The sequence below is a fragment of the Melospiza melodia genome, chromosome 2 (genome assembly GCF_035770615.1).
Source record: "Melospiza melodia melodia isolate bMelMel2 chromosome 2, bMelMel2.pri, whole genome shotgun sequence".
NCBI lineage: Eukaryota > Metazoa > Chordata > Aves > Passeriformes > Passerellidae > Melospiza > Melospiza melodia.
Genome location: NC_086195.1, coordinates 134,380,590 through 134,408,582, shown reverse-complemented (window position 1 = coordinate 134,408,582; position 27,993 = coordinate 134,380,590). Strand labels below are relative to the sequence as shown.

General features: G+C 38.5%; 1 protein-coding gene across 1 annotated transcript in view; it reads right to left on the bottom strand.

Annotated features, from left to right (window-relative positions):
* Nucleotides 1-27,993, bottom strand: part of ROBO2 (roundabout guidance receptor 2) — an 866,686-nt gene that overhangs the window by 388,755 nt on the left and 449,938 nt on the right. The window contains exon 2 of the mRNA XM_063150058.1: nt 7,917-8,243. Within this exon, the coding sequence (XP_063006128.1) occupies nt 7,917-8,243 (327 nt within the window). The remainder of the gene's footprint in view (nt 1-7,916; nt 8,244-27,993) is intronic.

Here is a 27,993-nt window from a genome sequence, read left to right as displayed (position 1 = left end):
TATTTTACAAATAAACTCAGGAGCTTTTTTTGTTTAACTTAGAAATAATGGAGATGAGAAGTGACACCACGGTGGTCTGTAAATACAAAGGAGAGAAAACAACTACAGAAAAATAAGATCATAGAATAGTTTGAGAAGAAATTAACCTTTCAAATGTCATCTAGTCCAACCCCTCTGCAATGAGCAGGGACATCTTCAACTTTATCAGGCTGCTCAGAGCTCCATCCAACCTGACCTTGAATCTGAACCTGACCTGGTTCAGGGTTTTACCACATCCACAGCAAACTTCTCCCTTTTACCTACTCTTGATCGACCCTCCCATTTAAAACCATTAATCCTTGTCCTAATGCAGCAGGCACTCCTAAAAAAATCTTTCCCCATGTTGCTTATAAGTCCCTTTTAAGCAACAAAAGGCTGCTCTGAGACATCCGCAGAGCCTTCTCTTCCCCAGGCTGAACAATCCTAATTTTCTCAGCCTTTCCTCATAAGAGAGGTGCTCCAAAATCACAAGAGCTAGCATAAGTCAAACATGTTCCTATTTACACTGGAAACATGAAAATTATTTTTCTTACTGTTAGAACACCGAAGTTCCAAGTGAGGCTTTCAACAGAAACGGAAAGAAGCGAGCTCGAGGATGAAGGGGAAGGCAATCAAACTGCTTTTCAGACTGCAGCTTGAAATGTTTCTGAACAGAATTACAAAGTACAGCTGGGTAGAACACAGGAGCTCAGCGATCCAGGACTCCCAGTTCTTTACAGCTCCACATCCCTTTGTACAGGGGCAAACAGATCTGTGAGACAGCAGAAAGTGACAGCGCACGCCTCCCTTCTCTACCACAATGAAGCCATTTCCCAACTATCAGTACACATTCACATCACTGCCACTTGAAATATTCAAGCAAGAAGAGTGGAACAAAACCACCACTTCATTTCCCACATAAATTCCATGTATTAGAAACTTATATGAAGCATAAAATCTGTGGGAACTTATGAAGTAGCACCAAAGCTATGATGAAATTTTAGCCCTTTAAGCATAAGAGCAAGGGAAGCTCATGTCTGAACAAAGAGAGGGTGAAAAAAAAAGAGGAGGTTAAGGATTTCTTCAAAAAAAATAGGGTGATTATCAGAATAAAAAATCTATATCAATATATATACATAGAGACAAAGATGTGTATATGTAAAACATCCATCAATCTCATCCTGATAATTACTGTTAATTACCACACTACTGAACCTTGTTAGAATTAAGATCACAAAAAATTTGCCAAGTCATAGTCTGAGCACTGCTTCAAATAAATACTTTTTTAAACCTGACACTAAAGAATAATACATCATGGATGAAGCATATGCCAATAGCTAATATTTCAATTAACATTCAAAGAGTGCTTATTGGCTCCTGAGCAAATAGAACAGAGTTGTAAAAATTCAATGTTATCTTGTTCTCCTTCACTTCCCATATGAACTAAAAATCAGAGAAATGTCAATCCAAAAAAAAAAAAAAAAAAAATCAGCACATGAAGATGCACCCACTAACAGATCAATCAGGAGCTGATTTCTTTCAAGGTTTCTGTGAAGTCTTCTGTGAAGTTGTTCCTTAGCTGTCAACACTTTCTCAGGTAGTCCATTCAGAGAGATGTAAATAGTGCAAAAAAAAAAATAAAATAAAATCAAAGTTAAGGGGAAGAAAGAAGCTGATAAAAATCAAGTGAGGAATGGGCAAGAAATTATTAGAAGCAGAATCAGATCAACTTCAAATACCTCCTAAAAATGAATTATAAGAAGACCATAGCATGAAAAAATTATAAAAAGGAGAAGAAAAACAAGGCCTAGAGAAACCTACAGGCATTGTACAGCTTGATATTATGAGTGATAAAATTTTAAGTATCTTTGGATTTAATTAAAATGTAAGGAGTCCTTACCTCTTTTAGCTTTTAAATCTGCAAACCCAGGTGGAGTTCAATGGCTAAGAAGTGAAAATGTAACAATGTGATGACTTGTCTAAATCCTAATGTATGATGGTGGGAAGTACTGCTTCTGCCCACACGGAAGGCATCAATGCTGCAGCACAAACTTAAACAGTTTGTGAGAATTTAGTTGCTAACTAAATTCTGTTAACAACAGAATCTAGGTTGTCCTGATGAAGAGCACCTCTCCCATAAAAATTCTAGCTCGTTCTGGCTATTGAAACAAAAAGCACACACTCTTAAATATGTAGCTTTCTTGTCTCAGGTGAATTCAGAAGAAATAAAAACACTCAATTAAAACCTAGATTAATAAAGTAAATAGGCAAAACTGTTTTTTGCTCAAAAAAAACTTTGCAATAAGATATCAAATCAGGCTTTGGTTTATCTGATGTGTCTTCACTCATTTATATTTAGTAATCTCTTAAATTTCTAAAAGTGACTGAGAACTACTGCCCTATACAGAAATGCAATTTTATGTAATGTTTTCAAATAATGGTGTTCCCACTGGCTTCATCCTAATTCAGAGAAAAGTCCACAGAAATTGCTTATTGCAAGCTTCAAAAGTACAGAGAAGGTTTAAGGTAATCACCTTACAAAACCTACCTTTCCCCGGATTATGTAATCAGACAGAATTTTATTTGCTCTCTTCCACAAGAGGAATTGACTTTTCCTGAAGCATACTGAAAATTAGTATAGAAGAAACTAACTGAAGTGGAATAACAGCAAGTGCAAGGCCATGATTTGTTAAATTTCTTCCTAGAGAAAAAGCATGATGAGACAAAGCATGCTTTTCAGCATCCTGATATTGCTCATAGACCAGACCACAGTCTCCAGCATTCCAATTCCTACAATGATTATTCTGTTGTGATGAGAGCAGAAGAGTGCCAATTCAGACAGAAAACCTTTCATACTCTGCTTAGAAGGATGAGGGAGAGAGATATAAGTAACAGGACATGTTCTCCACATGTGAAAGTAACACCTCAGAGCAAATCAGACTTCAGAATTATCAATAACAAAATTAATAATGTGTTACTATCATACATCAAACAGAAACTAGATGGAAAAAACCATCCACCCATTTTACAGTCACATACACTGTGATCTTCTTTCACTCTGAGTATCTCATAGGAAATTATTAACTCCATTATTATGAACACATTGCAGCCTCTTGCACATGCTCCAGCAAATAGCCATTAGCATTATGATGCAAAGGTGATTGCATAGCATATATTTTATATCTCTCAGCCTTCATTCACTGAATGCTTCAATATATCTTGTTGATTTGTAAAATTACTGTCTCCCACGTTTAAGACGTGGCTTAGGCTTGCTTTGCAGAACACCTATGACTTCACACTAAACTCAGTGTATTTCTATAACCTCTCTTGTTACAGATAAAAACATAATTCAGTGTTGACTCTAAGACAAACAGGATCATTATGTTTAGAGAGTGTTCCAAAGCCTGCTATCCAAGCAATCTATGGCATATAAATAATGCAAGACCTCTTCTTTCTCCAAATGACTTCAGTTCAAGCAGAGACTCAGAAAGATGGAAGCCCAAATTTATACTGCCATTATAAAATTCAATCTATTTCTGGTTCTTCAATTGAATTATGACTCAGAAGCTTCCACTATTTTCCACACCAACCCATATGCTCCCAACCCATGCAGAAAAGAATCCTATTTGTGAGTATTCCTGAGCTTTATTATTATTACATTAAAATGGCAGCAAATCCCAACTAGTCTGAAAAGCTTCATGTTTGCTTTTAAAGGAAAGTAAGGTAGAAAATGGGTCTTATTCCCCCTCCCCCCTGACCTCTGAACCACAACCTCCTCGCCACTAAAGCGTTCAACACCTCATTTAATCTCTCCTCGCCGCACCGGCACAGCGCTGCAAAAGGGAAAGGGAAAAAAAAATAATCTGGGGACTTCATCAATTTTTCATGAATTTTCATTTAGGCCAGAGCCCCCTGTAACAGCGGTCGATAGATCAAGCTGCTGTCACATATTTAACACCTGGAGCTCCAGCTGCTCTCCCTGGGGGCTGCCGCTGACCGCGGCTGGGTCAGAGCGGCCCCGGCCCGCGCAGGGACCCCGGAGCCCCTTGCCCAGCTCACCAGGGGCTCCCCGGTGCTCCCAGCTGGAACCCCAGCCACCCTCACGGCTGCTGCAAGTGTGCTTCCCGATATTCCCGCCGGAAAACTCCACCGCGCGGCTCCGATCGCCTCAACCGCAGCGTTGTTAAAAAAAAAAAAAAAAAAATGTGCTTTTAAGATTTCTGGTGTTTGAATGTGAAACGGTTTGGTGAAGGATCAAGCTGTTTCAAGCCTACTTCTAAATTCTCCCAAGAAAATCTGAACATCAACATACATCTAAATAATGCCAACCCTTGTTCAATTTCAATTTAAAAATTCTTAAGGACAAAATCTAAAGAAAGATATTTTGCTCCTTTGAATACAACTCTTCACAGAGGTTTTAGAGCTGGAACATCTGTTTTTAATGATTTAACCATAAAACATAAACACTACATGAGAATTTGCCACGTACAATTTGGAAGACCTCTTTGACTGGTAGTATCAGGATTATTTTTTCCTTCTGAGGAAGCTCCTACAGAAGAATTAATCTTCACAAAGCACACCATGAATTAGTGTCTTAAAACAAATAGAATAAGTCATATCTATCCTAAAATGTGCCTTCAAATAATAACTCTTTCTTCTAAATACTAACTATTTCTTCTTAAATGTCTTCAGGAATGAAGACATTCTAATTAAAAGCAAAAATATTTTAAAGGCATATTTAGCATATTAATGATGATTTTTAAAGTAACTTTCCAAATCACAGTTCTCCAGAGTTTTACTGGCATGGGCAAATTTTTCTGAGGATATACATTAGTACAAAAATACCTGCCCTGGCCTGTATGCATGTGCTCTGAAGAGGAATGGATGTAGAAGTATACTTTGTGTGCTTTATAGGGGCTGGTACCTAAATTCAGGTCTGGGAAAGGTGTAAACAGTTACTCAACCAAAAAGAGCTTAGAGATTTCAGCAATTTGAAAAAACTCACTCCAAAAAAAACCCCAAAGGGCAAAATGACTGTGTTCAAGATGGTTTGAACCTCTCTGTGTCACAGCTGAATTTAACTTCTGTCTTTACACGTAAATACGGATACATCAGAAGACTTTCAATTCCATTGCTTTTACGGCAGGTGCTCATGGAGGTAAAAAGAAGAAGAAATGAAAGAAAATGAACCATAATAAACACTGTTTATCATATTATTGCAGAAACACAAACACATCTAACTTACATAGAAACCCAGTAGATATTTCTTCATAAATCATTCAAAAGTTGCAAGAACACATTATTCGTAACTGCCAATTTAATAAGCTAAGTAAAACAATTACAGTTTTTTACTGTAAAACAACACACTCAAGCATTTCAAACCTGTGAAAATCAGCAGTTTGGCTGTCATGGCACTCTTTGAGGCCTCCTACAGCCAGATAAGAATCCAGAACCCTGTTGACAGCAAAAGACAGCCTCCCTGTTTCTGGTGATGAAAAGAGCTTGGCTGGGTGTGGAAAGGAGAGTTTTCACCACCCCAACAGAGAGCACGAGCCAGGCTGGATCGTGTGCATTCCCATGGACAGGGCTGCAGCATCCAGGCAGGAGCTGAGCACAGGGGAGCGGGAACTCACTGCTGACAGCAGCCTGCCACCAGGAACTCCTCTCCTGAGCCTGCAAGCAGGCTGCTACAGACCTGCCCATCTTCCTCAGCCCAGAAACGCTGACACCAGAAACACAAGTAAGAGACTCCCACTGTTCCCTGAATGCCACTTGAAAACCTGACTTACAACCAAAAGTTATTTCAAACCCCAGCAAAATTGTAGTTTTGCTATCACCTTCCAAAGGATGCCTTTGATACACACCAAACACTGCCATGTGCTTTTAAAAATCACAGCAGAATCGCTAAAATTAAGTAAACAAGCAATGTACGTAATTATTTACATGTTTCTTCTTTGGTCAACACCATTCTGTAATTGCAGCCATGGTGCTGTTCAAGGAAGGATAAAGCACTGTTCAAGTGAAATAGGAGAACCTGTTTTAGATTACACTCTTTAATTGGGGGGTTCAGGAAGTTAAATTTCAAAGCTATGGAAACAGTAAAAGTATAATGTTATCACAAAACAACAGCCATGGTTTCAGATCTCAGTTTCACATTTGCATTGCTCCTGCCATAAAACAGCTGACAAAGTAGAACAGCTTTATTGTTTTTAAAATTTTCTACTATGTCCCATGTGATTCATGCCTGACCTGCCACCAGCTACAGCATTTAAACTCCAAAGATGGAGGATGGTGCAACAAGAGTTCGCAACAGTCAATAAAGCAAGGGTGAGTGAAAACTGACAAGACATAGAGCACATTTAAATTTCAAAATAATAATTCACTTCAATTTGATGAGTCAAGGTACAACTGGAACAATCCTTTGAACTTCAACAGGAAAGCCTGAATCTCAACAGGATTACAATAAATATTTCAAGTGTTTAGGTCACTCTCTTAAAATTTCTCAACAGTTAAAACACATGCACAAAGACACAAGTAATCCAGTAAATTTATCTAGTAATACTCACCCAGATTTCAGCCTTCCTTAAGCTGGTTTCTCCTCTACTCCCAAATACCAACGAAAACTGAAAAGCTTTCTGTGATGCGTTCACTGGCACATTTACTTCTGCTTTGATAGTGTGCCAAAACTGTTTTCATTTTTTGTTTGACTCAGTTTTGAATCTAGGTTACAACAGGTGAAATGCAGTGAAAAGGTCTGTTCTACTTGCCTTATTCTGCCATTTAAATATTTCAAAAATGACATTTTCTGCAATTTCTGAGAAAACAGAATCCTCAAGATCACACCATATTAGCTAAGAAAGTCTGAAGACTGCATTAGGAACACAATTTCTCTTCTATGCTTCCTCCCTTTAAACATACCATCTACTGGATTTAAATATATTCTTTATCAACTAAGAATACAAATTTGTTCTAGAGCCCTACTTCAAACATTTTAGGAAAACTACTTTCAGATGAAGAGCTGTAGGTGAAAAACTCAAGCCCAGCAAGAAGAGAGGACTCATAAATGTATTAAAATACAATTATAGGCAAAGATGCACATTCTGAATAAAAAGATCCATGTTGAGTCAACCCATATAACTAAGCAGCAAAAAACCCCATGTGCAACTGATTATATTTTATGTCTGATGAGCTTGTTTGCTGTGAATATAATGAATGTATCTGCTAACTCTACTGGAAGCAGACTACTCATGCCAGGTGGGCTCTGAAAGAGCCCTGTTGACTTCTCTGTTAAGACAAAGAGAATCGATAAAGACCAAGACTGCTGCGGATGATATGAGAAATGGCCAACAATTTCACTTGCCATTCACATAATGAATGAGGCCAGGGTCAAATTTATGATTGAGGAGCATATATTGAGGTTTCCAGCAGTACAGGACATGAGTCACCAAGATGCTGTCTGCTTCTGTTTATCTCATAACAGATTATGAGATAAAGAGAAACAGACAGCGCACCTTAGATTAAATGATAGGTATTTTTTCCACATTACTTCCAGTATAACCAACTCTAGACATCATTTAAAAATTAGATTATTCTTCAGAAGAAGATTATCCTTTGTCCATGTTATTCTTCAGAGGAAGATTATCTTTTGTCCACATTTGTGCCAACCATGATTATACTCTGGCTAGAACCTCATTTCAGCATAAATCACTTATTCTGTGCAGTCACTGCTACTGAGCAAACACAAGTGAAAATGCCTTCACTAAAAGCAACAGCTAACGACAAAATGCTGCGCTTACCCCCATTTGTTATCTCCCAGAAGTGTGTGCAAGTGCTGGGGTGACAGCATAAAAGCCACCATGAAGTCTTAAAGAATACTAGAAAAAAAAAAAACTACTCACATGCCACTTCCAGGGACGCGTTGCGGCTCACAGCCTCTCCAAGGTAGTTCCTGGCTACACAAACGTAGCTGCCCTCGTCGGGTTTGCTCCTGCGCCCGTGCACGATGCGCAGGAAGAACAAAGATCCGCTGGGCAGCAGCATGCGGTGGGAGCGCGGGTCATCCTTGTCCGTCTCCACCCGCTCGCCGTCCTTGTACCACTCGATGGTGGGCGTGGGCCTTCCCTCTGCCTTGCAGTTCAGGGTGGTTGGCTCTCCTTTGGAAACAATCACGTCTGAGGGATGCTCAACAATCCGCGGTGGAAAGTCCTCCTGGCGGAGACGGGATCCTGAGGAAAAGAGCAGAGGGAAGGGAGAACAATTTAGTTGTGCTTTAGGCGTCCTGAAGAGCTCTCACAAGTTACTCTTTCAATGTCACAAAGCTTCACAAAAAGAGAAAATAAAAGCCTTTACAACATCTGAGGTTACTTTGTCTGCTATCAGAGACTGTATCAGTTACTCCTCTATCTAAAAATCTGAGATGGACTAACAGAGATAATCCTCTGTAGTGTTATCAAACCCATACCAGATGCAGACTGTGCTTAGAGGTGGATCCCTTACACATACATGTATGACAATCTTTTTTTTTTTCCCTTATAATCTTCCTATTTACATTAATTTCTACATCACTGTGTGGTTCCAGATTCCCCTCATAGCAACTGCTTTCTCATCCTTTCATCCGCCAGATTCAATAGGAGGACATCCAAAACCACAGTCTCTTACCACCCCCTATTAGTTAACAGTTCTTTGCAGTTTAACATATATGCTTCGTAGCCCTTTTCCACAAACAGCCCCAGTATGAAGGAGAAAAAAGAAAGCCAGAAGGGAAATCTGAAATGTCAGCTCACTTTAGAAATTTTCAGTTTCAGGATTGCACGTATACACACACATAAATACAATATAAGCAGAGAATCATAGAAAGGCCTGGGTTAAAGGGGCTTTTAAGCTCATCTCATTCCAGCCCCCTACCATGGGCAGGGACACCTTCCACTGGGCCAGGCTGCTCAGAGCCCAATGCAACCTTACCTTGAACACTTCCTTCTACAACATTAATGGTGGAATTAATTCCACAGACACTTTCCACTCTTGCATGTCTAGTTAGACTACACGAGACTGGAAAAACATTTCTGCAACAGCCACAGCAGTTGGCACCTCAAAAATAATTTTTCTAGCATGGATCCTGAAAATCCTTTGAGTGGGGCTGCCAACACTGCTACAATTGGTCTGCACTTCTTAAATACAAGGTAAACCAGCCTCTGCAGGTTAGTGAAACATTTGTCTCAATTTTCTGATCAGCAGTTTTGCTGAGTGGTAGAAAAGCAAATGTCTTAATTATAGTCTAGGCTCTACGTACTTTAAAATATTTTCAATGCCTCATTTACTGCAAAAGTTATGAGGAAAGGCATAAGGATCCATTCAACAGAGTGAATCCACCTTTGGACTTCTGTTTTACTAACACTCAGGTCATTAAGCTAAGGCTTGCCACTGCAGTTAAGTGTTACATCGCTGTTGCACAAATTGGCTCTTTCAGTGGCTTCCAGATTCTATTATCAGAACAGCAAAGAAATCCATAATCTGCAATGCCTGTACATGAAAAAAAACCCATAATCTATAGCTAAGCACAGATGGACTTACGGGACATTTGGAGGAGAATTATGTATTTTATTCTCACTTCTACTGACCAGAATAAAAAAATAAAAATCTAATAGGAGCATCTCCAGCTAAAAAACAACCCTAGTCCATGACCCCATACACAACATCAAAAAAAGACTGAAATCACCATTAAAGTAAAAGATACATATCAGACAGCACATGGGACTAAAAGGCCAACTTCACACTGATTAGAAACATTTGTATGTCCAGACATGTCTAACAACTTAATTCATTGTTTATTCTCAAAAAGCAAACAAAACCCCTCTAGTTGTTTTACGAAATTTCTATTAACAGTATCAGGAAGAAAAGGAAAGCTGAGGTGTTTCTGCAACATGAGAGAGACTTATGGCAGAGAACAGATACAACTGAATTTTGATAAATGCTTAACACAGGGTAACAAAATCAGTAGCAACAAATGCGAAACAAATCCAAAATATTAGTTTTCTTGTACACAAAGGTTTGTTGGTAGTGTTCAGAACTCCTAGAAGTAAATCCTACACAGACTCACAGGCCATGCTTAAAGCTGTGCAAAAGCTTTCTCCCATAAAAGGTTTAACCTTATACATTATACAACCCAATTAAAAATGCCCCCTGAGGTACCAATAGGGCTGATTCTTCCTTTTCAGTACTGATGTTTATCACAAATCTGGTGTTTACTCATTCCATCCTAATGAAGCAATTTGTGTACAAGAGAGGGCATAGATGTGAGCAGCCAGGACGACGCTAATGTACAAGGAGAAAAGCTCAGGAAGTGTTTCAAGGGGGGATCACACCACACATTCCTGATGGCTGGGTGCACCTTCAGCTATCCAGGGCTACAAGGAATTCCCCTCATCCTGCACTTAGAGGAGGGGAGAAGCAAAACACACACAGGATCATTCACAGAGCACACTGAACTCCCTCCTTCCAAAGTGAACTGAGCACCAACATGCACTCCCAAAGGTTGTGCTGATTTAGAAATAACAAAGGAAACCAGAAATTTGGCTCCACTGCCAGTCTCCAGACACTGTCTACATATCAGAAAGAGACAGAGACAAGTGGTCTTTGATTCTAGTTTTGATTGTTTCGCTATGGTCCCCCTCCCAATTCTCTTATGATACAACCTCATTTAGAAAGAACAGAAATTCTAATAAGCCCATGAGCTGTCTGGGCAGAAGATGCTTTTACTGCAGAGCAAGGCGCAAGCATGAATTTAAGCAGGCAGCTGTGGTATATCCTGGCTACCCATACAGCTTCCTTTTCTATTCCTGCCCCCAGGATTTCCATCTGGGGCATGCATACAGCATATAAACAACCCCAGAATTTAGGAGCCCTTAAGTTTGACTATAATAGGCTGCAATGATTTCACATAAGCTTCTATATGCTGGTGAGCAAAACCAACATTTCTACAATATTAGAATTGTTTATGTGTGATTAAATTAATCTTCACTTTAAATTGAACATCAAGTTCTGAACTTACACTGCCTAAGATGCTGCAATATAATGTTTTGTCACTCCAACAAACACAGCTTATATTTTCAGATACCAGAGCCTGCTAACTACTGACAATTGCTGACCTGATAAATGCTGACTGATGGGAAATGCTGTAGTTCTCATAATAACTGGTGACATTATAGATTTGTCGTAAACTGTCACTTCATAAGTAAAGAGCATTTGCATTCATATCTACTTTTATGTGAATCATTTCTGCAGCAATCACTGCTAATGCCCTTTAAGGTCAGGACACTGAACAGAAGCAGCCCAGCCTCATATTGGAACCAAAAAAAAAATAAACTGCTGTGGGACACATCTTGTCACCAAAAAGCAAAAGAATGCTCAAGTTATTTGTCTGTCCCTGGGCAACACATGTACTGTGTTATATATATTCCCCAAACTTCTTACACTCTCCTCCCTGTATTATGAATTTATATATTTATATAATCTAATCAAGGTAGGGAAAGAAAGTAAGAAAAGTGAGGAAAATCAACAAAAGCAGGAAAAAAAAATGTAACCTGTATATTGTACGTCAGGTGTCAACACACTGCTCTTCCACTCCCCTACTTTAACTTAATTCAGATGTGTTGGACAGGAAATTCCCTGAGAATCACCTCCAAGACTACTCCTTTGGGAAGTGTAAAAGACAACAATCACTCATTCATTTCAACCACTTCAACACCAGGGTGCCAACTAAGGCAGGTTTTCCCCATAACTACCACTGAGCCTCACAGATTTGCTTTCATATGCTCAGACTTCCTCACAAGTCTCCTCAGGGACCCAGTGTACAATATGGTTGCAGCTACACTGGTAGCATTATTAGCAGAAAGCCTATTATTTTCAGTTTAGTCTGGCTGATGCTACAGTCAAATAACCCTAAAAAATTATTTTGATACAAGAATTTTTATTAATAAATGAAATAGATTTGCTGTAGGCACGCAGGTGAAAGTAGGAAAAGAGACAAAAGCAAGGAGTCAATACTGTATTCCTTTTTACTGCATTTCCTCAGAGTCACTATGCAATCCCTGTCCTAAGAGCAATCACAGAATGGTCTGGGTGCCTAAATATCATCCAATTCCAAACCCCCTGTTATGACTTGACCAGGCTGCTCAGAGCTCTGTCCAGCCTTCATGAGATGGGGCATCCACAACTTCTCTGGAAAACCTGTTCCAGTGCCTCACCACCCTCCCAGTTAAGAATTTCTGCCTAATATCTAATCCAAACCCACTCCCTGTCAGTTTGAAGCCATTCCCCCTTATCCTGTCACTCCATGCCCTTGCAAAGTCTCTGTCCATCTTTCTTGCAGGCTCCCTTCAGATGGGAGGGCCTGGAAGGCTTCAATTGGGTTATGTGCTCTCTGTCTAACACAAGAATCACCACAGAAAAAGGCATTTGGCAATTCACTTTTTAGTCCTCCTAGTCCACTATCTTTCAAATTTCTAGGAAGAGGCTTTAATTTATTGCACTTCATATTCTTCTAGTTTTAATTTACTTTACATAAAGACAAAATGTTGATCTAATCTATTAAATCTACTCTCTAAATAAGCATCTACAAAGCTAATGATCTGTCATACCAGAAAAACAATGGTACAGACTAAATTCAGAGACATTTAACTCATTTCTCAAATCAACATGAATGTTTATTCATGGCTACTGGGCCAGCAGTGGCTAAGAGACAGGCTAGCAATTGCATTATAACCACTGAACAATTTCAAAGAAAAAACAATACTGCATTAGTTTACATGTTAACACTCTGATCTGGTATTTCATAATACAGATTTCCAAAATGCCTTCAAGAGCCTCCTCAAAATTCTCTTTCCCCCCTCTGACATTATCAGCACCTGTCACCATCTGACATCACATTTATTTGCATCTCTAACTCTTTTCCAACTTTTACCTACCTGACTTTCTATATATAGAAAAGTTCTTCCTCAGCTGACCTCCAAGACTACTAATCCTTTTATATCCTTCCTCAAGGCTCTCAATATGATTCCTTTAACATTCCAAACACATATTTTTAATACACTTGGATATTTACCTACTCTCCAATCTGCCCTACTGTTCTCATGCTACTGCTGTAAAAGGGATGCTTAAAATGGGATGCGATGTTTCACGTTGTCTCATATATTTGAAATATTTCCAGTTCAGGAGTTCTAACAGGTCACACTGAACATGTGTGTTGTATATTAAGTTCAGAAAGCAAGCATTGCCAACAAGAGCCACAGAAGTTGTTGCAACAATGGACTGGAAAGACAAACTCATAATATATCACAGCCACAAAATCCTTTAGGCTGGAAAAGACCTCCAGGACAATCAAGTCCAACCTTTTACCAACTAGATCATGGTGCCACATGCAGTCATTTCTTGAACATCTCTAGGGATGATGACTCCACCACGCCGCTGGGCAGCCCATCCCAATGTTTAACAACCCTCCTGTAAAGAAATGTCTCCTGGCCAGCCTGAATCTCCCCTGGCACAGCTTAAGCCTGTGTCCTCTCCTCCTATTGCTGGGTGTCTGCAAGAAGAGACTTGACTCCCACCTGGCTGCACCTTCCTTTCAGCGAGTTGCAGAGATTCACAAAGTCACTCTGAGCCTCCTTTTCTCCAGCATAAACAGCCCCAGCTCCCTCAGCTGCTCCTCACATGAGTTATTAGTTATTTCATGCCTCTGATAGCATTTTGAATGCATTCCCTCCAAGAGTTTGCCAACAACACATGTTCTCCCTGAGACAGAGCAAAAGGACTGTTTATCAAGGAGGCAAACAGCAAAAGTGTGATAGGAAAAAATAAATCTCCTACAAGAGAAAGATAGAGATGCAGGAAGAAAAGGCCCTGTGCACATTTGATTCTACACAGAGGACAGCTCCAAAATTATATTTAATGCCAAAGAACCTTCTTTAATGCTAGAATCTTGGTTTATTTTCCCTGCAACAATAAAGAAAAAATGAAACTGAAAGCAAGGTATTAAAATCAAATTAAAAGAATGATGTGCTTTAAACGGATGGACAGCTACAGAAGTGTCTGCAGAACCTCCTCTGGCTACATCAGATCTGTCACACGGCCAGGCCTCAGCTCTTGTTTTGACTTATGCAGACTCTACAAAGACAATCCTACAGCTACTTAGTTAAATCTACTGAAGGACAGTCACTGCTCATTTTCCCTCTTCTTCGTATGCCTCGTTTCACAAGAGAAGTACTCATCAGAAACACTTATTGCACACATTTGTTTGATGCAATGAATAAGTCTGTTGCTCTCACCACCCTTTTAGGCACAGAATTGACTGAAGGCAAGCAGAGATCTCAGGAAGAGAGCCAGTCAGCCACATCTTAGTTCAAACAAAATGTAACATGGAAAAAAAGTCAAGATAATGAGAAAACTCAACTGGAATACAGGCTGATGCACTGGCACCAGGCTGATTATTCAACGTGCATTCCTCTAGTCAAAGTGACATGGCAAGGACAGGATTTTGAAAATTTATACTTTACAGTCTCTCCCCCCTTCTGAGATTTGGCAGATGGGAAAAGACTCCAGTGATAGAACTGTTTCCAAGGTAAAGTTTTTTGTTCAAAGCTGTGTCAGCTACGACAAGGTCCCCTGAAAGCTTTTCCTTGAGCAAAATTAATCCATTAAACAACATATCCTAACTTCCCCAGGACATGTGCCTGCAGATAAGTCACCTTTCCTATAGAGTGTGTCTGCCAGGAGGGAGAGCAGGAAATGCTGACAAGAGAGATCAATAACTGTCATTAAAAACATTGACCAAATCTTACTGGAAGGTTGATTTCATTAAGTTTTACTTGTATGGAACTCTGACTTTGCTAAACAAGGTGTGATCAACTCTACTACTAAAGAAACACTGTAAACAAAATTCCTTTTTTTTAAACAATGTGGATAATAATCCAGTGCCACAGTATAAGCATCCTTTTCCTTATATAAAATTATTTCAGGGGAAGCATTCCAAAATTGACATAAAGGCTTAATAGTATTTTACTCTATTTCACTTTTCTTCAAGTGGTTTCTCATCACCTACAAGCATTTGAGTGTCACATTTCATTTTTTTTGAAGAGCCTTACCACACCTTAAAATTTATTTCCAGCACACTGCCTGGGATGGAGCAGCATGTTAGGGATGCAGTCAAGAGAGTAGGAGTGAGCACAATAACCCTGAAAACTGAAATATAGATTTGCAGGCAAATGATTAATCTTTTTTTCCCCAGGTGAAAAGTGATGTTATAAATACAAGTAACTGCTTCAATGAGAAAGTTGCATCGATTTGTTTATTGCAAAGCATAATGGTTTAGAGTTCAAGTCAAGAAATAAGTTATTTACCAGAGCTAAGCTCCCTGAAAGAAGATGAGACAATTATTTGCTTAATAACACACCAATTCTTAATAACACACCACCACCAGCACACATACACACAAAAAAACACAATAAAACCCCAGCAAACCCAAACCAGCTTCACTTCAAGGTTCTTTTTCAAAAAAGCTCTAGGTTTTGAAATTAGAATAGTTGTTCCAACTTGAGTGTGGCTTTCATTAATGTTCACTGACTCCAAATAAGATTATAAAAATGACTTCGTGAAATGAAGAAGATAAGTAGAGAAGAGGAGCACTTCCACTTGTGAAAAGCAAAAAGGACAATGTTTATGTCTATGTGTGTGTATATGTCTCTGCATTTAAATACTGTGTGTAGATACATACCTCATCTATATTTACGCAATGTACACGCACACACCTGCAAGTGCCAGGTGACCTCCAGAAGTCTCTTCTAATCCAAATTATTCTATGGTACATACACAGCATATAACAAAAGCATCCAAGACAAAAAAACCCCAAAAATAAAAACAAAAACTCTTTTTCATCCAGAAGAGCTCAAGCACAACAGCTCTTCCCTTGGGAACTTTCCCAAATCACTCTGGAATTTAACAAAGCAAAGCATAAGTGTACACCTGACTCTAAAAACATCTTTCAGCTATTTTTGGGTCAAGGATGGAAGGTAAAAAAGCAGATATTGCTTACAGACAGCATGGCACAAGGGGCATGTTATCATGGCACTGGCAATGGGTCCTTATCAGTCAGGCAAAGGGAAACTTTGCAGCTTCCCTGATACCACTGGAGAAACCAATGGCCCATTAGAAAAGTAAACTTTGCTTTTGCATAGAAGGGTTGATAACCACAGGCTCTCCAAAGTCTAAAGCTTTCTACTGATAGATGATAATGACCATCCGAGGCAACATTAAAAGACACATTTAAAAGGTTTAAAAAGGAGCAATTAGAAATGCTCATCAATTCTAACAGTGTTAAGCTAAAGCAGCTATAAAAAAGCTTTTAAATGACAACCAGGTCCAGATCCCTCCACAAACCATGAGTCAGAGTTCTCAGAGTAGAATAAAATCACTACAATCTGTGAAATCAGACTACATTTGTAAATAAATTCACCCATCTAAAGCAGTCTTAAAATAATATTTTGAGGAAAACATGAATTCTACTATAAGCACAGCAGATACTTTAACGTTCTGAATTTTATCCTGCAGGCACTATGTTGTCTGCTGACACTGGTCACAAAGATTCCCTGAACCACACCAGTTGTGAATGTCTAGGGAATTATAAGTACACAACATCAATACTTGACTTAAAACTTCACCCAAACATCCTAAAGAAACCTTTCACAAAGTTCCAAGTAACTGCCAGAGAATTAATATTAATTTCACAGCAAAGCTCTCAGTAAAATTTGTAGTAGTATGACATATCAAAAACACATTGTAATATCTTGGTTTAGAAATCTAGAAATTACACCTTCATGATTTGTCAAAGACTCTCTTTGGAAGCTTCAACTAGTTTGGAAAACTTTTTTCCAAATATCCATGGATGAAAATATAGATCAAGCTCTGTGAAAAAACACTCTAATCCTACTTTTTCTAACCTCATATTGAATAAATAAGCTCAAAAGCAAACATGCTCAGAGGTGGAAGGCTTTTGGAATTAACATGAACTTCTCACAAGCTCTCTCTCTCCTACCTATGTCAACAAAAAAGAAACAGGTGAACAAGTACAGGCACTCCAAGACTTTGGGGTATGTTTATAATTGCCCCTTCATTTCACCTTTTGCTAGCTGGCATTTTAAAAACTCATTCAGCTCCCCAATGCCTGAAAACAAACAACTTCTACAGAAAATTCAGTCACATGCAATTTCTGCCAATATAGGTCAGGTTTATAAACACCTCACATATCCCAAGTACAAAAGATCACAATTTTTATATTGGTGCTTTACAGCATACATTTGTCTTTTTATACATTTAGAAGTTTGGTGTTTGGGTTTTCTGTTTGGCTGGTTTTCTCATGTTTAAAAAGTAAATACTTTACTGCAAATATTGCATTTTGTTTTGTTTGATCACCAAAATGTCACCAGTTTTTCAATGGTTATCACACCGATATCTGAAGGTCATATTATTGACTCTCTTTGTATAAAGAATTCTCACTGCTACTAAGGGAAACTTGACACAAAATTCCAATTTGTGCACATAGATCTACATGTCCTAACTCTAGCTTATCCTGATGTATGGATAGCACAATTATATATACTTTTATAAATATATATATATATATATACATATATATATATATATAATTAAAGAGAGAGCATCTTCTTTTAGGAGAATATTTGGAGCTCCTCTGCCCCAACATCCTCTCCTCTGTGTGTGTCTCTCCCACACCCCAGAAAAAAAAAAAAAACCCAAAAAAAACCAACAAAACAAATACTTTTTTCCTTGTCCCTTCCTTTTTTGTTTGCTCTCCATACATGTTTCATAATTCCTTACTCATCTCATCATTTGTATTTTAAGATGATTTTTCTACTTTGCTACTATTATACCTGTAGCTAATAAAATTACATTTTTTTAATCCAAAAAAGTTCATCAACTCCATTTACAAGGTGAATCTTTCCTCTTTTCATTCTTCTTTTCAGAAGCCATCCAGTTATCTGTCCCGTTAGGTAACAAAACACAATTCTGCAACTTCTGCAGCCAAAATGGGATTTAATGTTCTTGGGCCTGGTGACAAAAAACAAACAAACGCTCCAGTATCTGTGCCAACTTACAGATCTTTTTTTTTTTTTTAAGCAGCCCTTAGTGATTTTTCTCTCACCTTTTCTGTTCCACATATTTACACCAAAGCTGGCAAAAATTAGGGAAATGTTTTCTAGTACTTTAGGCTGAAGGCACAGGTGCAGTGAGAGGCTTTATTGGCCCTTGCTATTAGTAGCGGAAGTCTTGCCTTTCAGGGAATATGCATTTCACAGAATTTTTCTGCAGCTCTATTTTACCCTTTCTAAATTAAAATGAGTGAGATTTTTTGAAACAGTAAAGTTTCAGACACTGTTTCAGAAACCTCTGTTGTCTATCCTTTTAGAGAGATCAGCTGATTTTAGTAATGAAGCATGTATTACTGATAAACAACCACCTCTCAGAGCTGTGGAATGGAAAGGGGACTGCTGTGACCTTCTGAGAGCTTTTTTCCAGCGTGTAACTTATTTACTCTGTGTTTTCCTACATCACACAGCACTGTGCAGAAGCACAGAAATAACAGTGTCTGGCAGCACAGTAGGCAAAACAAACAAAAAATTCCCAGGCAGTTCTCAAAGTGTTTACTGTAAGCAAGAAAATTGTTGAAAATAGGAGTAGAGGAAGTAAATAGAAAATACAGAGGAAATAGATTCCACCTTTTCAACCTCAGATTTCTAAATCACTATATTTAGCAAATATAACAAACGCTGTCTAGACAAACTTGATAAATAAAATTCCACCTTTTAACAGTGGTAGGTTGGCCCAAATGACAGCCAAATCCAGCTGCTCACTCACCACCCTCTCCCATGGGATGGGGAGAACGTAGAAGGAAAGCAAGAGACTTGTGGATAGAAATAATGGCAGCTAAAAGGGAAGGAAAACACTGTGGATACAAGCAAAGCAAAAAAGAGGAACTCATTCACTACTCATCAGCAAACAGATGTCCAGGCACTTCCTGGCAAGCAGGGCCTCAGCATGCAGGACTGTTGCTTGAGAACACAAATGCCAAAACCATCAATGTCCCTCCTTTATCTTCCTTTCCATGAGTTTTTATTGCTGAGCATATGATGACATATGGCACAGAATATCCCTTTGATCATCTTGATTCAGCTGTCCCAGCTCTGCTCTATTCCAACCTCTTGCCAGCCCATGCCTACTACACTCTCTGCTTAGAGGTACAAATCCAAATTTTCAAGAGACAGGATCTTGTTTTTTAATGACTTATTTTTAAAAGATAGAAAATGCTCATAACATGATAAAAATAACCTTTTCTTCTGCAAAACTAGCTTGCAGTGAATCTATTTCCTCCAGAACATATAAGCATAATGTGAGACACCCTTGCAGATGCCTTTGTCATTTTAGGTTCCAAAAACAGATCACGAGCATATTTTTACATCTAACATTTCTCTGATTAATAACTAAAGGACGACAGCTACAGTCAGCTTTCTAAGTGAAGTAGAATCAACGCTTCCTTGCCATGAAGGACAACAAATCAAATATATATGGGAAAATGCAAGGAAAAGTTTAAGGTTGACACTACAGAGGTGCTCAAGTGGAGCATTTGCCAGTGTCTGCACTCTGTGTGTGACTATCCTAACACAGCCTTTCTGCCTCACGCCTCTGTGTGCACCTGGGCAAGGAGAGAGTGAAAAGTCCTTGCATTACCTCATGTTAATTTCCAGACAAATGTAGCTAAAAGGGAATCTAACTCCATTCCTTCACAGTCCTGGTATATTCGTTAACTATTCTACGTGCATTTTTTTTTCCTTTTGTGTTTATTCCTATTCGGTGAAACAACTCAAGCTATTATTTTAGGTCACCTTTCAGAGTTAAAAACACCCCAAATATTTTTCTTCTGGAGTAAGAGAAATGTGCTTAAAATCCAACACTTGTGTCATCAGCCACCTGAGGACATGCCCCACATCAGGAGTTTCAAGTACAGCACTCTTCTTCCACACACATTTCTCCACCAAGATCTTAGAGGTGCACACACAAAAACTTTCTTAGTTTTCTCCCACTGTTAATGTCATAGCCAGAGTTTGGTCATTATCCACAATGCCATGCAACCACGTGAAAAAATAAAACATTTTGTACCTTTTTAAATATGTGAGAAGGAGGCTTGTTAGTGATAGCTAGCTGTAGAGATCAAGGCAGGACTTCAAAAACTATGCTGCTGGATTTATGAAGATGGGTTTATTGTAAAACAAAGCCCAATAAATTTCATTTAGGCTAAAAGCAGCAGCAAGCTTTAGGAAAATGACACAGGTCTAGTGTAACAGTCAACTGTAACTAGCTCAGCTAAAGAGAGATTTCCATTTCTTGGCGCGGTAACAAATCCTCAGGCAGAGAGGGGCTACAGGGGTGAGATTTTTTCCTCTGTAAGTAACTTAATGAATGAAGTACTAATTAACATTATGGCATTGATAAATGGAGAGAGAGATTAGGGATGTACTCGATATTCAGGCCTTCCCAGATGGACCGTCAAAGCCACATTAATTCCTATCTCATTGGAGCATCTGCTTCTCCCATAATCCACTGCCCCTTGGTACAAACAACACAAACTGTTGTGACTCAATTCGATTTATATCAATCTAATTTCTTTTAATCCAATTTGTATTCCAATCTACTACCTTCTAATCACTTAAATCTTCAGCCTCCATCTGGTAAATTTTCTCTCAAAATTAACCGAGCAGATGCCTCTGCAATTGTCTTCCCCAGTCAGGCTAATCATGCCCTGGCAGTGGCCTACAGAGCTCGCTGAATAGGTACGTGACTTACAGCATTGCCCTTCTTATTACGAGCATGGCGATGCAGGAAGGCCATTTTGTCTGTCATTAATTGGTTAATTTGCATAACACTGCCAGGGAAAGATGCCTGGGAAACAAAAGCCAAGAGTGGAAACGCTTCAAGAAGGCAGCATGACATGCTCCTCGTTAGTCACATGGCCATTACACTTTGAACCGTCTATTGTTTGAGGTAACAAACCCCAAACTGCATTACAGCTAAATACATAACAAACATCTACACACGATACTGGGCTGCATGAGTTTTGGCACTGCTGCCACTGAATTTGCAGAGAACACAGGGGCTGTCCAAACAAAACTCCAAGAAAATTGCAGGATGCTGAGAAAATTAGAAAGCATTGTTTTGCCAAAACTTCCAATCCTCTCTCAAGTAAATTAACTCTCATGATGCTACAACTACACATGCAAACAAAGCCAAACTTGCTGACTGCAAAAAACTTCCCAGGGCAGCATGAGCCACAGGCTATCCAAAACATCACAAGTAGGAGGAGTAAAAGGATGAAGATAACCTTCTCAGCCAAGGACAGGTAAAATTCTGAGCCCTAAGCAAAGTCCAGAAAGAAGTGCCACTGCTTTAAAACTGGGTACCTCACTAAGAACACAACATTAATCTTTCTTCTTGATCAATGCTACAACATTTCCAAAAAGCTGATGGTGCATTCAGCAAAAAGTTGATTTCATCATTCAGGTGTTCATGTGATCATGGACTGCCAAAGTTAGGAATCTTTTTAAAGTCTGTTATTCAGAATCCTGGGAGAGCAGAAAGGAGAACATAAAACGAGGCACTTGTGCTCCCCAAGCAAAGTTCAGTGAAGAGAAATGATGAAAACACAACAGACACTTAATAAATAGTGAGGGAAGCATAAGAAAGAACAAGCTGGGCCAGAGGAGGGGGAACAAGAGTAGCTTCTATCACACACAAGCAGCAACAAAAGGAGCAAAGAAAACTTCCACTTGGCATTCAATCCCTTGCATCATGAGCTACACTCTTGTTGGCCCACAACCACTTACACAAGATCAGCCATTAACAGCCCTCAAATTCAGAGAGAGGTGTAATGCCCTTTTGCCATTACAGATTATATTATATATAAAATTTGTTGCTTCCCATGTTTTAGAACAATATAAATCAGACTAATATGCAAGGGTTAAAAAAACCCTTGTGTCATCCAAATTTTCAGTAGCTGAAAAGTGAGCTTACCAGAACGATTTGCCTGGAGCTCACTACTGCTTCCTCCCCTCCTCTCAATCCTTCCCATCTACACCTGAATAAGAGGTTTCACTTAACAGCTAATAGGTACCTAGTAAATTTTTTATAACCTAGGGATAGCAAACAGCATAAACACAATGGATGCAAGCCAGAGGATGCTGGAGAAGGAAAGAGAGGGTGTGCTTGGCTAAGGAGGGGGTGGGGTGGGCAGTCTTTCTTCCCCTCCCACAAGCTGTCAAGTCCTTCTGTGCACACCCCCTCCCTCATCCCTGCTAAAAACCTTCCTCTCTCTGCCTGCCATGACAGGTGGTCCAGATTTTCACTTGGAAAATCTGGCCACCCTATGTTTGCAACACCTCCCCACTTAGTATCATCTGTGAATTTAATTAGCATGCAGTTTACCCACTCGTTCAGATTATTAACGAAGATGTTAAACAAGACACAATCCAAATAAAAAGATCCCTGTGGCAAACCAATTGATGCCTTTCTTTACATCAGTTTCTTGCTATCTATTGTAACCCTTTATTTACAGATGTCAACCCATGATTCATCTACATGATAGCTTGGACAATCAAGAAAATTTACCTTTTGTTTTCCCAGCTAACAGGCTGTGATACACTGTATACAGCAGAATCAGACATAATAATTCCCATTTCCCAAATCCTGTGTCTCATCTACAACACATATCATTTCATCACATTAAGATTTGTAGCCCCTTGCTTCTCCTGGTTCATCTGTCACTCCTCAGCCATGTGCACAGAATCAGTGCTAAATGATGGTCAGGAAAAATCACACCATTTGTGATCATTTCTAGTGTCAATCTAAAACCAGTCCATGGAAATCTGGCAGAGGGAGACAATCATAAGGAAAAGTAAGATTGTTAAATACATTGAATCTCTCCCAGTTTTATAACCTGGATTTGAAATGAAAGTGGGAACTATGCAAGGAATATGTAAAGCAAAAAAAAAACAAACATAATTTTTATTTATGAAAAAGAATGCAAGAGCACTAATGAGTCACTAGTTTCAATAATGGCATTATTACAATTTTACTCATCAGATGAGCAAAACTACAGCGTAATGTCTGGATAATGATATTTAGGTTTTGAAATTAAAATAAATGTAATGGCATTTCACCCATAAAGCAAATCACATTTGGGAAAAAGACAAACAAGAATGGCAGAGAAAACCCTCCATACAACTGAAGACTTACAAGTTGAGAAAACTTCACAGAATGTATCACTGAACTTACACACATTAAAAAAAAATAAATATATATTACAGACATACATACCGTTTTGCTTATAAACCAAACCCACTCATAGCTTATAACATTAGGCAGAATCCTCCCCCTTGCAAAAGTATTGTGATACAAGAAACACAGGAGCATTTGGACATTCAAAGCCAAATGCAAATTCTCTCTAAAGCAGGTGGCCACACATACCAGAGTCACAAAAGTTCCCTCTGAGCTTATCCATGGAGTACTTGTTGTTCTTATAGACCTTGCTGCCTGGAGGAGCTATGGATGCCCCATCCATGGAAGTGCTCAAATCCAGGTTGGATGAAGAAAGCAACCTGGTCTGAAGGAAAGCATCCCTGTCCATAGCAGGGATGTTGGAACTGGATGATCTTTAGTGTCCCTTCCCACCCAAAACATTCTGTGATTCTTTTCTGCTGAGTAATCACAAAAAATTTGCCTCAAAGCAGTTCCAGTGAACCTTAATTAAAACATTACAGCCTCCCTATGAACGTTACAAGGAGCAAACAGGAGAGCTCTGGCCCTTCCATTGAGCCTTCCAATTGTCAGCAAAAAGCAAGACATTCTGCTCTTCCAAGGTAATACCACATTACAAGTGGGGAAAACAATACAAGAAGCACAACAGGTTTCCAAAGCTATCTTATGACAGAATGTAAATAGCCTACGCAGAGACTAAAATAAATTCACAGATCTATAAATTCAGTTTATGCTGAACTAACAATGAAACTTAAGCAGAGGTCTGCAAGCTTCTCTTACTGACCAGCAGCACCCCTTAGCAGCTCCTAAACAAAACACTCCATATCATGCTATCATACACACTGTGTTTTTACAAACTCACGGACAGGAACATAATTTACTTTAAAGACATATTTCAAGCAATATAGTAGTAACAGAAACCTAGCAGAAGGGAGAATACATAACACTGTGAAAATGCTTAGAAAAATATTAGAAGAGTAATTTTTGCATGCTAATGTAATTCTCAAGTCAGTTTACTCACAGATATACACTTAAGAAGAACCTAATTTTACATAGCCTATCTCAAGAGACCTAACGCACTCTATAAGGAGTGAAGTAGAAAGAGTTATTTTCTTTCATATTACCTAAACAATGCAAACTGACACTTACTTTCAGAACTCAGCTGTTTATGCTCATTTCAAATAAATCACATGTAACTTCATCTGCCTGGAAGCTATCACACTTTTACATACATCATGGCTTACCATAAACAGGAAAAACCTCAGGCACTGGTGACCTATGGCCATATTGTGAGTCTTCCACCCTTCACAACAGACACCACTACACACTAAGCCAGCTCAACCTGAAGATATAGCAGATATTCACAAAAAAAAAAAAAAAAAAATAAAAGAAGGGCCACTATGTCTAACCATAAAAATGAGTCAAAGAACGTACAAAGCACCAGTGCCACATCTGCTGCCTCCTCCACACCAAAGAAGCAGTTGGTGCTAATGCACGACTGGGAGCTGAGAGGAATGCAACAAAAGTGTATGCAGGTGGCAGAGGTCACTGAGGGACAGTATAAAGGAAAGAGAGGGTCAAGTTATTATCTGGAATGCATCTACAGGGCACAGCAATCTTTTAAATCAGTTTTTATAATAGCTATCCCTGTATTGATTTAATAATATCTTTATGCTACGGATTTACTGAGCACACCGTGAAAAACTGCATCAAAGACTGAGTTGTGAAACCAAGGCTTGTTTCTTTCCCTTACCCAAAGTAAGGAGCATGTGTCCTACCTTGAAAGCCTCCATTTGATCTATTTTTAATGTTTTATTAGCCATGTTTCCTACAAAAAGGCTATACTCTGTCATCCAAACATCATCAAGACTTTCAATTACAAGTCTTTAAGTTAAATAATACAAACACCCCAAAAATTAAATTTTATTTTTAAATCAAAGTGGCTGATATGCGTCTGTGCACATGGCAACTGAAATATTGAGTCTTTTACCTTTAAGCCTATATTATTATACACATAAAGGTGAAATGGAATGGAGGGAGAACATCCACTTAGAAGTATGGCTGCATCACAGTGGGCAATACAACAATTTGGAGTGCCAGGCCTACGAAGACAAGTTTTCAAGAATAAGTAGGCACTTTAATTACACAGACATGGCAGATGAAATACTCATAGAAACTCTTGTAAAAATATAGAGACAACCAGCTTAAGGTTAATGCTTTACTTAAAGGAAGGTGAGAGCAGGCTGATGCTGGCAACAGGGAACCATTCCCAAGTCAACCTCCTGGGCACTTGGGAAAAAACCTATTCCTGGTGGACCAGCAATTGCCACTGGCTGCTTGTTCCTCCACTTGCCTCCCTCCACCAGAACGAGGAATAAGAGCAATAGTTCAAAGAGGAAGAAACAAACAATAAGGGTCATTTTAGGCCCTAAGGTCAGGCTTTATGTTTCAGGGTAGGGAACCTGAAGTAAAAGAGTTACAACTTCCCAGTGACCCTGGAAAGGAAGTTACTTAATATTCATGTTGACAGAAAAGAAGAAAGGATTAATCATGTGGAATTAGCATTTTCATTGAGGAGCTTGGTTGAGTCTTGTGTTCCACTTTGAGAAAAAGACAACAGCTTCACACCAGCATTTTTCATCTCTCATTTATCGAAACATTGCAGCTTGCTCCTAACTGTCATTAAGAGATGAATAATTAAAGACTTCTTTATTTTTACCTCAGATTCATCATGCAACCCCCTCCATCTCTCCATGCCTGAATGTGTGTTCTGAACATTTAAAAAAAAATTAATAGTTTTTAATTAATGTGTAGTAAAGAAAACTAATTATATTTCAATTCTATTGGGAAAAAACGGTCTCAATTGAAAGGACATCACCTAAGTATTTTCACCTCACAGCTTTAAAGTGTCACCATGCACTATCATTTCTCAAACTGTGTCACATCTGTGCTTATTTCAAGCCATCTCTTATATTACACAATTATTTAAAAAAATCCCTCCAATTACCTAACACAGAGAAAAACTGAGTAACAATTAACTGAAACAAGTACAACATGTAGGCTTTATAATTACCATCACAAAGTAAAAACACAAAACATTGTATAATTAATACAATAATGTCTGTCAAAATAATCAGGCCAAGCCAAAATGATGCTTTGCAAATCTCCTCCTGTTTCTTTGTGACCTTTCCACAATCTCCATCTTCTCGAAAAATATAACAATTACATAACAAATCAAAGTATAGCAATCATTACAGTACAACACTACTTTGTTCTCAGTATTAAATGACTAAAACATTGGCCCTAGAATAATGTTTCAAAATACAGTGGACTTTTGTGCATGTAACCAACTGAGGATGAAATCAGCATGTTTTCTTTTACTAGTAAACATCTTGATCCATCACCTGCAGACTGATCTCTAGTTTTATTTTGTCAACTTTAAAATTACTTAAATAGCAGGTATTTTCCATGATGTACCAGAAAGAAGGTTCCACACTGGATAACATCATGCACATAATGTTAGTGCATCATATCCACTTGGGCCAGTTATTCTTCTCAAAGATTTGTAATCACTATAGCTCTACAGTTAACATTTAACTAAGCATTTCCTTATTGTGTTACTTTCCATTTTAAACTTCAAGGTTTGGTTAAATACTTGCAACATAACCTCATTATTTTTGTAAGATACAGACACATCTAAAATTTCACCCATCATCTAAATTATTTTGACCAAAAAAGATATGAAATCGGTAAAAATTTAGTAGAAACCTTTCAAAACAACTACAGCCCTCCTGATTCTTTTTTTGTCTCCTGTGGTATATTCTCTTTCAGTTGCTCATAAAACTTCTTCCAAGTTCCCACTAAACTCTTGTCATCACCTTTGAGTTGTCTCTACTTTGCTGACACAGTTTTAAATTATGTGACCTAGAACTCCACTTGCTAAAAAGCTCAATTTCTCCCCTGGCCATCTGCAGAAAGCTGGCACAAACTTTCCATTCCTTTGAAGTTTCAGCTTCACTCTTCTCTTGCAAAGCTGGTATTTTTTTGAAAAGCTTATCATTCCCAAAAATGCTCTTCTAAGCCACATCACTGATCTCCCTTGTGACATACGATTTGACTACTGATTTTTCTTTATTGCAACCCATCCTCTTCCCTAATTCCATTACAAACTTCCTGAAGTCCTTTTGTATTGATAACTCTGTAACTTCCCTCTCTTCAGATCTCAGAGCCCAAATCAAAATTTTCTTGCTTATTTTAGTGTAAAATTTTCCATTTAATATTATCTTTGCCAAGAACATTTCCATCCAGACTAAACTCACACATCTACCATTAGTCTTTGCTTTTTCCTGCTTCTGCTCCCTAAAAGGAGTATTATCACAATCTGCAGGATTTGCTCTTTCAAAGCAGAATTGATAACTCTCATTTTCAAAGGCTACATTAAAATGTATTAAAACAAGTAAAATTTTGCCCCAAAATTCAACATGTGATTCTCTTCCTAACAAAAAAAGCAAGATGCATTTACAGAGCAACATGAATGGAGTGTTTGCTCTTCTGCTGTTATAAAAAGTGTGACTTCCTTGACCATCTCATGTATCATTTTCCTTTAAA